Genomic DNA, 13433 nt, shown 5'->3' with positions numbered 1-13433 from the left:
AAAAAAAATAGCAAACAAATGGTATATGAGGTTTTGAAAATAAATATCCTGGATAGTACAGTGGTTTCTTCACAGCAGGAGAATACAGAACTCCCCCCTTATCTGTGGTTACATTTTTCTGGGGTTTTAGCTACCCGTGGTCAACTGCGGTCTAGAAACAGATGATTCTCCTTCTGACCTATTGTTAGAGCAATAGTAGCCTAATTCTATGTCACAATACCTAAGTCATTCACCTCATTTCATCTCACCATGTAGGAATTTTATCATCTCACATTATCATAAGATGGGTGAGTGCACTACAATAAGATATTTTGAGAGTGACAGACCACATTCAATAACTTTTATTATAATATAGTGCTACAATTGTTCTATTTTATTATTAGTTATTGTTAGTCTCTTACTGTGCCTAATTTATAAATTAAACTTGATATAGGTATATATGTAAAGGAAAAAACAGTATATAGAGCATTCAGTACTATCCGTGTTTTCAGGCACCCACTGGGGGTCTGGGAATGTATCACCTGTGAGTAACAGGAACTACTGTAATCTAGTTGAGAACATGAATCCTGAACTCCTAATTGCCTAATCCTAAATTTGTATCTTTTTCAACATAATTTCTTGGATCTTTTGATATGCAAATATGCATTGTGGTTTTTTTTGAAGTTCTCTCTCATTTTATTGAACTCATGATGTTATGAATTGTGACATATCATCCATTATGTACCACTAAGAGAGAAACAGCTTAATTTAAATTATGATATGCCAATGATGTTAAGATGCATCTGACTTTCAGAATTTGAAAATGTGAAATGTTTTATGTCATAGATTTAATGAAATATGGTGCTATTGTAAGGTCTCACATTTATTTAATTTCTTTAATTGTAACATCTTTTAACATTTTTGTGGAGGGAATACAGCTTGTGAAGTCCTAGTTTTTACAAACTTTGAGTTCATATTTAGTGGTAAGATTTCCATACCCTATTTTTTTCTTACTAAAAAATATTATTTGAATGAAAGAATAAAACAATGAAAAATTGATTCCTCCAAAAGAAACACAGAAAGAAACTTCACCTAATTCCTTCAAAATTATAAAGTCCCTTCATAAAACGTGTTATGAAAACTTTTGTTTAAGAAATTAATTTTTTGGGTGCTTGGGTGGCTCAGTTGGTTAAGCGACTGCCTTTGGCTCAGGTCATGATCCTGGAGTCCCAGGATCGAGTCCCGCATCGGGCTCCCTGCTCGGCAGGGAGTGTGCTTCTCCCTCTGACCCTCTTCCCTCTCGTGCTCTCTATCTCTCATTCTCTCTCTCTCAAATAAATAAATAAAATCTTAGAAAAAAAAGAAGTTAATTTTCATATTTGCCACTTGAAAAATATGAACATTGGTACCCATACATCTGTATGAGTAAAACAGTCATGCTTTAATCTTAATTTTACTTATATATATACTTATATATATATAAGCTTATACTCTCTCTATATATTATATAGTAAGCTTTTTCCAAAATTTAATGAGAACCTTAGCAGGTACAGTGTCTTATGTACATTATTTTAATTAATTCCACAACAAACTTTCAGGAGAGGTATCATTTATTCTCACTTTAGAGAACAAAAACCAAAAATGAAAAAAAAAAAGAATAAGAATCTGAGGTTTAGAGAAGTTTAATAATATGCCCACAATCACATAACTCATACGGGCAGTTGGAATTTAAATCCACGTCTGTCCAATTGACTCAAAGCTTTATGTTTTTTCCAGCACCATACTGTTGAAGCTTTGTTTTAGTACAATAACTATACTGGGGAGTTATGTAGAAATCAAATTTTTATAACTCAAACCATATATTAAATGTTCCAGAGGAATTAAATGTTTAAAGGAATCTTGACATGAATACTTTTTATAGTGAAGAATAGTTCTGTAATTCATATCATCACCTTAAATACAGCTAACACACCAGACCTGTGCCAGATGGGCCATGCCATCAAAGATGGTGTAATCAAGAGAGGCTAGCCTGCCAGTGTAGCACTGGGGGTAGTAATAGGAGTCATACAATTAGAAATCAGAGACCAGAGAAGAGAGAGGTCAGAAATCCAGGTTGAAAAAGAGGGATGAGAAAGAGTGGGTGTCAGAAGTCAACATGTACATAAGCTAAAAATAAAGGCAAAAATATGTCAGGTCTAGACAACAGCAGTTAGAGTAGTTCATAGCAACTTTATTCTGAGACAGGTCTGGGTCATCCAGAGACATTTGTGTCCCTTGCACCATTGTGACACATGCCACAGGCATATCTGCGTGTGTGCTCCACACTCATAGTATAAGCCGGTTAAGATCAAATGTGAAATGATGAAAGACAAGATGGGTTTGAGCAACTGAGTATTCATTCACTCAATCACCATAAAATTTCCTAGGTGCTCACTAATTCTAAGCTGCCCATATTTTGTTTGGACTTTATCATATTACATTTTTAGTGCAGGGATAAGGGAGTATATTGGGCAAAATAATTACTGTTATGAAGGTAGTTACTTTTTTAGGAAACAACAATTAAGTAATTCTCCCACCATGTAAGTTTTTAAGAATGGTGCCCCTTTTATGCAAGCTGGTGCAACCACTCTGGAAAACAGTATGGAGGTTCCTCAAACAGTTGAAATTAGAGCTACCATTCGATCCAGCAATTGCACTACTGGGTATTTACCACAAAGATACAAATGTAGGGACCCGAAGGGGTACGTGCACCCCAATGTTTATAGCAGCAATGTCCACAATAGCCAAACTGTGGAAAGAGCCAAGATGTCCATCGACAGATGAATGGATAAAGAAGATGTGGTATATATACACAATGGAATATTATGCAGCCATCAAAAGGAACGAGATCTTGCCATTTGCAACGACGTGGGTGGAACTGGAGGGTGTTATGCTGAGTGAAATAAGTCAATCAGAGAAAGACATGTATCATATGACCTCACTGATATGAGGAATTCTTAATCTCAGGAAACAAACTGAGTGTTACTGGAGTGGTTGGGGGTGGGAGGGATGGCGTGGCTGGGTGATAGACATTGGGGAAGGTATGTGCTACGGTGAGCACTGTGAATTGTGCAAGACTGTTGAATCACAGATCTGTACTTCTGAAACAAATAACGCAACATATTTTAAGAAAAAAGAAAAAGAAGAAGATAACAGGAGAGGAAGAATGAAGGGGAGTAAGTCAGAGGGGGAGAGGAACCATGAGAGATGATGGACTCTGAAAAACAAACTGAGGGTTCTAGAGGGGAGGAGGGTAGGGGGATGGGTTATCCTGGTGATGGGTATTAAAGAGGGCACATTCTGCATGGAGCACTGGGTGTTATGCACAAACAATGAATCATGGAACACTACATCAAAAACTAATGATGTAATATATGGTGATTAACATAACAATAAACAAATTAAAAAAAAAGAATGGTGCCCCTTTTGTGTGAAAGTTATAAAAAGAGATCTTTTTTTTTTTACCCATCAGCAAGCAAGCTCTTACTTTAAATTTCTTCTTTATTTCTTGTTCTTTCTTTTCTCGCTCTTTCTGTTCCTTTTTCTCCAACTCTAATCTCTTCTTTTCCTCCTTTTCCTTTTTTTTCTCTCTTTCTTTGGATGCTTCTCTGTGGATACAAATTGTTAGGTTGTTTGCAAGCACTGATATGTTACAGCTCATATACTTAGAGGTTTCTACCCACAACAGAAAACAGTATCTGACTGTAGAGATGAAGGTAAAAAACCAAGGGTTGTCAAAATTCCTGGGTGTGTGAGATCGTTCTTAAATCCAGTAGGAGGCATACAAATGAGGATACTTTCCAAAGGCTCTGCTTCCCCTCACAACCTGTGCTAGCCAGTGGGAGACACTGCTTATAAAGGCCCTGTTCTTGTGGCATATCGGCGGCATGAATACAATCTTTCTCTCTCTCTCTCTTGCATGCACTCACACGTACAGGGCATGAACATGCACATACATGCAAACCTTAGTTCAAAAACTGTTGTCAGAATTGGTTGTACAAGAAGCAGGTAGAGAAAATTAAGATATTTGAATCAAAAAAAGAAAAAACAAATTAACATTTATTTCTCCTTTCCCTCACTTTCCAAGAAATTTGTTAGTCCTGGTCTATCCAGAAACCCATTTTGGAGCTATTTTTAACATCTTTCTGCTTTAGCAGGTTGAAACTTTGCCATCTGGTGCTGTGGTAAATTATTTCTCATAGCACCCTTGTGAGGGGAATCACTGTCTAGGCGGGGAACTTGTAACATAAAGATAAATTCATTTGCCCAAGGACACAATGAGAACAAGAAGTACAGATTCCTGGCTCAGTGATTCCCGGCCGCAGTAGCTGTGGGTCGCTGGCCTCTCACAGAAGAACATTTTTAAGAGTCCTCCATAAAATTCTTAGACAAATAAAGAAAGAATCTTTACTCCTTTGTATTGAAATAAAGGTTATCATTATATGTCAGTCATTTGAACAATAAAACTTTTCCCCCTTAATGTTGAATATCCATCCATTCTCCCTCATAGAAATCATAATATTCATTTTAGAGGGATGAAATCATGGTAAAAAGAAATGTAACTCATACATGTCTTCATATGTTTCTCCTTCACTGTCTTGTTCCTGTCAAGGAAAACATTAATAATAATTAATATTAATTACTCAAAAAGGGAACATACACATATTACATTGATCAAATACTTAGCAAAACAAGCATAAATTTAAGTGTATGTAAACTTGTCTTGTTTAAAATATTTTTTTTTTCTTGCAAGAGATAGACTGGAAGAGTAAGCACAGAAAGATCTTTTTTTATATTCCGCTATGTAATTCAGATGTCTAGCCAGACTTAAGTTTATGTGCAGTGCTACAAAAGTCCTGTGAGTCAGTTTAATGACTGGTGTTTAATGTCTCAAGCATTTTAGATGAAGTAATATTATAAATGGTAAAATATCATTATTACTCATAACGGTTTTCATTTGTTGGTTTATGTCACTAGAACATGAATCACAGTAATTGTTAAGTATTTTAGTTAAGCTGTATAATATCAGAAGGGGAAAAAAAAACTGACCTCATCTGGATTTCCAGGACCTAAAGCATTTTTAAAAAAGAGTAAAATTGAATATACTTTAATTAGAAAGCACTTTAGTACAGAATTATTAGACATAATATATTCAAACCAGTTCATAATGTAACAGAACTTATGCTTTATCAAAGATATATAAGTAAAAATAGAATATGTGGCTTAGATCTTTACTATGGCCTTTTCAGTACTTGTACTTTAACTGTAAGATCATCTCACTGGCTTTCATAAAATAATGCAAAGGCCAAAAAATAATGAAGACTTTTAATCCTCTTTATGAAAGGCATGCGCATTTGGTTTTATGGGCTTGTGTGGAACAAAGGTATTATCAGAAAATCATAACTAGTTTGCACTTGTTGACTTATTGTTTTGTTCCCAACGATTTGGATTTATGTATCAAGCAAATCAAGTTAATTAGGTTTTTTAGAAAAAGATACTTTACTGGGGCACCTGGGTAGCTCAGTTGGTTAAGAGGCTTACTCTTGGTTTCGGCTCAGGTCCTGATCTCAGGGTTGTGAGATTGAGCCTCGCATTGGGCTCTAAGCTGGGCATGGACCCTGCTTAAGATTCTGTCTCTCTTTCTCCCTCTGCCCCTCCCCCCCGGCTCACTCTCTTTCTCTCTCTCTCTCTCTCTAAAGAAAAAAGATACTTTGCCAGTTCATATCCTTTGACCACTTTTGTCTTGGAGTTGATATCTTTTTCTGGTTGACTTGCAAGAGTTCCTATGTTTTTCAGATATTAATCCCATGTCAGTTGCAGTTCAAGTGTTTAGTGATATCAGCTAATTATTAGATATTAAGACATAATCTAGAGTAATAGTAATAAAAACAATGTGGTGTTGGTATAGAAACACATAGACCAGTAGAATAGAGCAGAGAGCTCAGAGACAGATGAATAAATTTACATACACACTCTTATATACACAGTTATTACACACACAAATACACACATATACATACATAGACACACACCTATACAGTTGATGTAGTATAAAGATGGCATTATAGAAGATTGAGAAAATGATGGATTTCAAAGTATGGTAATGGGAAAACCAGTTCCACAAATGAGGCAGTAAATCTGGGTTTCTACTAACTCCTCAAAGGTGGACTGCAAAGACATCAAAGACTCAGATATAAGGGATGAAGTTCATAGAAGAAAATAGGAGATAATATTTTTAATTTTTAGGGATAGGATTTCTTAACTAAAACTTTAAAACACAAGTTACAATGTAATAATTAATTTGATTATATCAAAATTCATTTATGTTCAGTGAAAGGCAGCTTGGGTGAGAAGAGATAGTTGCAGTGTCTGCAACTGACATGGGATTAATACCGAAAAACACAGGAACTCCTGCAAGTCAACCAGAAAAAGATCAACTCCAAGACAGAAATGGTCAAAGGATATGAACTGGTCAAAAGATATGAACTGGCAAGTTACAGAAGAGGAAACCACAAAGGCTAATACACAAAGTACTCAGACCCATTAGAAGCAGAAATATGAAAATGAAGTGAGATATCATTTTATACATATGAGACTCGAAATTGGAAAGCTGAATAATACCAGACATTGGTGAAAGGTAAGCATCTTGGAATTTTCATGCCCTGCTGATGGGAGTACACACAGATGCAGCTTTCTTGGAGAGCACTCTAGTCCTAATCAGTTAAAATGAATATTCCATAGCTTATGAACAGCCATTCCACTACTAGATATATATTTTAAAGAAAGTCTCTCAGAGGTCCACATGGGAATATGGACAAGAACATACACTGAATTATTATTTGTAAGTACCAGTGAATTGGAAGTAAAATGCAAATGCATAGGATACATACCATGGGGGTACTGTTCAGTAGTTAACAAATTAAATATACATATAGCAACATGTGTGAGCCCCCTAAAACACATTATGCTGAGTGTAAAAAAAAAGAGTAGAGTGAGCTATAACATAATGTTTATGTAAATTGAAATATATACACATATATAAGAGTATGCAAAGAATATGTACAAACAGACACAAACACATTAAATATATTAGAATATTTGTCTCTGGTTGGAAATAGAGAGAAGGGAATGTGTCATGGAGGTAAAAGGGAATACATACATAAGTAAAACAAGAGAGGGGTCTTGCATGGACCAATGATGACAATGGCCCAGTAGTGACCCTATCAGAATGATTAACTCAAATTTCTGTATCTGAGGTAACAAATAAATAAATAAAACATCTTTTTGCCCCTTACCATCAGAGAGCATCATACCATCTTGACTTTCTTCATTTACAGGGCTTCTGAAAACAGGAAAGAAGAGAAAGTAAAAATGGAGCAAATAGATGCTCACCTTACAATGAAAAATGAAAAAGAATAAAAGGATTATTTTTAAATTATTCTTTTTTCTTTAATTTCTGCTCTGATTTAAAACATCGGACGTTATTAGAATGGGCTTTCGCCTCATATTTATGCTGCTATGGAGGCAAAAACATGGAGAATCAGGGACCTTGAAGACAGTTCTGTGTATTCATAGTGGACATGTAAAATTAATCCATTGCTTCAGGGCAGTAATATGTTTTCTGTTAAAATCGCAGTATATTAATACTTCAATTCTGGGATTCTGAAGGCATTTGTTTGTTTTTATCATATAGATACCAAAAAGAATTAGTTCTAAACCTTGACTCCTTCTTTCCAGATGTTTTCCACCTGGCTTTACTTCCATCATTTGTGGCTTGGACTCCAAGGTGCTTCATTCCAAACCACTTTACTCCAACCGCTCTTAACAGTTAATACCTGGGCCCCACAAATCCCTAATGATTTATGCAACCATATAGATTTTCTATTTTTCTCCTCAGGTTGATTAACATAGCTGGAAAAAACTGCTATTTCACTGATTCTTGATATTACAAATGGCATTCAGTCTCAATGTTACCCTCAACACTGTTCTATAATCTCATATACCTTTTCCTAGTGAGCATTTTCTCCCATCATCCTTCTCAGTGGCTATTCAAAACCTTCACTACTTTCTGCAAATCTCTTGTCCCTCTCCTCTCCCCTATAATCATATGATCTTGTTTCTTATTTCACTGATAAAATAGCAGTTATTGGATGTGAACTCTCTTAAGAAAAATATATTCCTTTAACCCAAACTTATCCTTACCTTCTGTCAAATTTCCTTCCACCTGTGTTCTGAATTCTATCGAAATTATCAGTGTTTTACCCCCTTTCCCTTCTTTGTTCTGTGTCATCATATTATTTATATTATTATTATTCCTCTTCTTTCACTCCCCATTCCTAAATATCTCACAATTTGTTTTCTCCCTTAGCCCAAGTTAGTTAGTCTCATTCATAAAAGCCAAATCCTTCTCTTTACCTAAGTCCTCCCCATTACCACAGATAGTCCTCCTTTTCCCAGCCAAAGCGGAGAAGGCTGTCTCTGCTCACAGACTTGACTTCTTTTCCTCTTGCTCAACTCTTCATGACTACACTCTGGCTTCTATTGCCGATCCTTTGCTGAAACCACTCTTAGAGGACTCACTTACCAAATCCACGGGACACCTCTTAACCTGCATTATTATGTGATTATTTTGTGGCCCTTAACAGTAGTGGCCATTTTGCCCTCCTAGAGTCTTCTTTGTTTCCATAAGAAATCTCTCCTGGCTTGTTTCTTGTCTTTCTGACCACCCTCCTACAATTTCCTTGGTGGGCTTATTTCCCTTTCACTTCCCCTTTAAGTGATGATGTTCCTTTGTGTTCTGGTCTTGGCTTCCTTTCTTTTTCCACTCTACATCTGTCCCTGAAAGGTCTCATATATACCTACAGCTTCATTTGTTCTCTTAGTGTTGGTGACTTCCATTGACATCTCCAGTGCAGGCCTCTCTTCTGAGTTTCAGACTCATATATACACATCTTTACTTGAATGTCCCACAGCCAGTTCTATATTAACATTGCAGAAACTGAGGCTGCCTTCTTTTATCCCAACATAAACCTGTTTTTCCTACTAGGTTTCTTATCTTAGTGAATGGCACTGAAGTTCCACATATCCACCTAAGTCTCAAAGTCATCCTTGTTTCTCACTCTTCTTCAGTTCCACATCAAATTAATCATGTTCTGTTGGTTCCATATATTTAATGTCTCCTATAATTCACTTCCTCCCTCCATCTCTTTCCTCTTTCCTGCTAGACACAAGGACAGAATTATATCATCACTAGCATGGACTCTTGCAGTAGCCATCTGCCCCATCTTCTAGTGATGAGCATTGCTCTTCATCTTCTCCACCCTTACAGTCCCTTTTCCATATTGCTGCCAAAATGATCTCTCTAATGCAAAATATGATTATATCACTCTCATGTTCACTACTCAAGCCACTTAAAGAATTAGGAAAGAGTGTTACTTAAACCCAACAGATGCTGATTGCAAAACTAACCCCATTTGAAGAATGTGGGCTGGAAGTGCCTTGTTATCCCTTAGACTAAAAAACAAGCTCAGTGGGTACACTTGTGGCTTAGGAAGAATTGCCATAGACATACATGTTTCAGTCTCCACCTGGGATGGTAAGCATATATGGTTATCAATTGCTGACCCAATAAACTTACTTCTGAACAAATTTGAAAATTTAAAATTTCACTTACATGTGCTTTAGCTTTTAATTTAGGTAAGTATAAAGGCCCAATTAATCAACTCATTAGCTTGGTCATAAAAAGACACTTATTTCCCTTAGTGAATCTCTTCAGTCCTTGAGAGATTCAGAGTTAAATACAGAAATACAGAAATGATGAAGTAAATAAAATTTGTGGTACAAAAATTTGTGAAATAAGTTTTATAATCATGGGAGAGTATACCTATGTTCAATATTTTAAGAATTTGTAATATTTAAGAGATGTATTACATTAGCAAATATTCAGTTAGATATGTCAAACTAATTTAAAATTTGTTAGGCTTTTTAGTTTAGTTGAAAAGTATGGGTTCTTCAATTGTGTCAATGTTGAGTGTCAATGGCTGCTCACATCAAAAAAGGAGTCAACCTGACATTACAGACTTCTGATAAAAGAATACACCATCACCTAAGAAGTGGTCTTACCAAAAAAATTAGAACTAAATTTGGTTAAGTCACCTCTACCTGCAACTACCAATTTACAGGAAACACAGAGGAGAGAGGAACACGTAAGATGTCCTATTAGGGAAGCACTCAGCAACATCTAGACTGTGGCTAACTATAATGCCCACAAACAACTTGATTCTTCAACAAATAAATTGTAATAAATAAATAAAGTGATAGAGGGTAGACTTATAGCTTGAAAGAGAATTGCAAATGTATAAGCCAATGAAAATGTGTAGACTTTATACGGATTCTTATTCAAAAAACTTAAAAAGAGACAATTGGAAATTTGAACATGGACTTGATTTTTATATTAATATATAGAGCCCTAATTTTTAGGGATACCTACTAAAATATTCATGAATAGAATTGTATGTATTTGGTATTAGTTTCAAAAGAATATGAAAGAGGGAAGTGAGTGGGGTATTGATGAAACAAGATTGGTGATGAATTTATAATTGTTCAAGTTGGTGCAGGGGACATGGAGGCTCATTATACTATTCTCTCTGCCTTTTATAAAATTTTTCAAAATAAATATGTTTCTTAAAAGGTATAAGAAAAATCTCATTGCAAATACAATTAGAATATTTAAGAGAACTGGACATGCTTTGATAGATTCATAAGAGTCATTTAAGTTTGGGGGAAGATTTTACCTAGTGCAGTTATTAAATTTGTTCAGTTAGGTTTTTGAAATGCTTAAAAAGTTCAATATATAGATTTATCCATGCAGTGTAAAACATGTAAGTTTAAAACTAAACTTAATTAAAACTAAATTTTTAAATGTAACTATCCATTTGAAAGAATTTAACCTGAGATGTCCAATCATTAGTCAAAGATCCCACTGACAATAACGATTCTTATTTAAATAAAAATTACTAGATGTATAAATAAGATAGCAAGTTATGGGAATTTAAGTACTTAAAATAAATTAGGCCTTTGCATTATTAACTTTAATGAATTGAGTATTAATTAAAAGCACAAAGTGTAAATACCTTAGATGTCAAAATAAACTGACATTCTACAGAATAAAATCTACAGCCTGTTTCATGATATACAAGGTTCTTATGACCAATCCTGTTCTTTTTTTTTTAAGATTTTATTTATTTATTTGTGGGGGGGGGGAGAGAGAGAGCACACAAGCAGGGGGAGTGGCAGGCAGAAGGAGAAGCAGGCTCCTTACTGAGCAAGGAGCCCGATGCAGGACTCAATCCCAGGACCCTGGGATCATGACCTGAGCCGAAGGCAGATGCTTAACCAACTGAGCCACCCAGGCGTCCCTCAGTCCTGTTCTTTTACAGTTTTATTTTTCATATATCCTCTTATATCATCTTTTTTCACATATTATATTAATATTGACTCACTCTCTGAACACTCTGTTTCTTGTTCCTCCGTTCTTAGCCCACTCTGTTTTCCCTTCCTAGAATAATCTTTCTCCTTATCATCCCCTGTTTGTGGCTCTTCTTAATCTTTTAGCCTCTCCTGAAACACTCTTCTCTGCGAAGTCATCTCCAACGCCCTAGGCCCATGCAGTTGCTGCTTCTATGTGTCATACATTGCTCTATTATAGTGATTATTCTGTATCACTATAATTATAGAGTAATTGCTTGCACGGCTCTCTTTCTACTATGAGACTATAAGACACTGTCACTTTGTTAGTTAATTTATTATTATGACTGTCATTTTTAGAAAGCTATTAGGATAATTCCAGTCATGTATAGGACTTTGATTTTTTTTTTTGAAGAATTAATTATGTCCCAGCAATACTAAGAAACTAAATTAATGTTTGTTATCAAAGTGACTTGTTTATGATCATTTTAGAAAAAGAATATTAGTCAAAAAGACTACTGGACTTGCAGTTTATTTCCTAAATCATTTGAAAGAGTAACAAATAGTTGCAGAATGGAGAGTATCTGCATAGCACATTCATGCATATGTGGCTGCACGTTTATACAAACCATTTATTACTTGTAGATAACGTTTGCATGCACACATTGATTCATGGACACAACACAATAGCATATAAATCTTAGTTTACTTTATAGAACTCTGAATTCACCATATACAACATGAAAATGTTCAATAAATAAGAAATCATGTAAGAATGATAGTGAAGAATAAAAGGGAAAAAGATGAGGAAGAGAAATAGGTGAGTGTCATAATAAACTGAGATTAAACTGTTGCCAATTATTAAAAAAGAAAAGTGTTGCAGGCATTGAGAAAAACTGCATGAAGATACAGGCAAACAATGAAACCAATCACCTGTCACACAGACCTCAGCAGAGGGGGCAGGTCAAGGAGAAGAAAAGGAAGCTTATCAGTTGTTAGAACAGTGTGTCTGTTCAGGAGGACCTTTCACCGGTTCTTGGTTTTTACACGGTGGTGTGTAGAATTACATAGGAAACACAAAGTCAATTCAATATTACGACTGCCATTTTTAGAAAGCTATTAGAGCTCTATTTCCTGACTTTTAAAGATGTAAAGCTATTGACCTTTGTATCTTCTTTGTTATTCATAACTTTAATTGGGGTTTTTTGGTTTTTGTTTTTGTTTTTTAAAGAAGAAGGGCAAATCTAAGTGTCACATGAAACTTGGTTCTATACCTGCTGTTGCTGAGAATAAAATCTTACGACTTCTCTGTGAACTTTTCTCAGGGACATATCTTCCTGTATTGAATGCTGGAGAATCTATAAAACTCATTTCAGCCCATGCTTTCCAAATGGAGTTAGACTGGGCCCCTTGGAAGTGCACGTCTGATAGGGCAAGTCTCGAATTCCAGACACTGTTAAGTATTTCTAAAGAATAAGAGGATTATAATGGTAAATTCTTAATTTTTGTCTGATTTGAGAGCCCCCAAAATCTGAAACTGACTATGAATGACCTCATGGTAAGAACTGTTCAACCTTGGTCACTTCCCAGTATTTGTTATTTCTTATTACTTCACTTTTCCTGTCTCGTTACTATTAATAACTACTAATGGAATTTGTTTTGTACACCAAAATATGCAACCAGTGGTTTGTTTTCCTATGAAAAAATTAGTTATACTGTTAAAATTATAATTAATTTTTAAAGGTGGTGCCAAGAAATGTGTTACACTAAAAGATGTTGATCTGAACACTAATAGTGATAAACAAGCTCTTTCGATGCGTTTCAGTTTCTCTTCTGATGTCTTGAGTAACACAGCAGAAAATGTAACTAGCTGACTTCCGACCACTAGGTGGGGAAGCAATACAATTTAAAATAAAACAGAACTTCGGCCTCACCCACTTTATTTTAAA

At 35.3% G+C, this 13433-nt stretch overlaps 1 protein-coding gene across 2 annotated transcripts in view; it reads right to left on the bottom strand.

Moving 5' to 3' along the window:
• Nucleotides 1-13433, bottom strand: part of FYB1 (FYN binding protein 1) — a 155059-nt gene that overhangs the window by 30374 nt on the left and 111252 nt on the right. For both annotated transcript variants that reach the window (XM_025867365.2, XM_025867366.1), the window contains 4 exons: nucleotides 7314-7360; nucleotides 5068-5087; nucleotides 4588-4622; nucleotides 3506-3626 (listed from right to left, as the gene is read on the bottom strand). In XM_025867365.2, coding sequence (XP_025723150.1) covers nucleotides 3506-3626; nucleotides 4588-4622; nucleotides 5068-5087; nucleotides 7314-7360 — 223 coding nt within the window. The remainder of the gene's footprint in view (nucleotides 1-3505; nucleotides 3627-4587; nucleotides 4623-5067; nucleotides 5088-7313; nucleotides 7361-13433) is intronic.

This window comes from Callorhinus ursinus, unplaced genomic scaffold (assembly GCF_003265705.2).
Source record: "Callorhinus ursinus isolate GAN/ISIS: 27379988/994484 unplaced genomic scaffold, GSC_fseal_2.0 scaffold3, whole genome shotgun sequence".
NCBI classification, from domain to species: Eukaryota; Metazoa; Chordata; class Mammalia; order Carnivora; family Otariidae; genus Callorhinus; species Callorhinus ursinus.
This window is presented reverse-complemented; position numbering and strand designations above follow the sequence as displayed.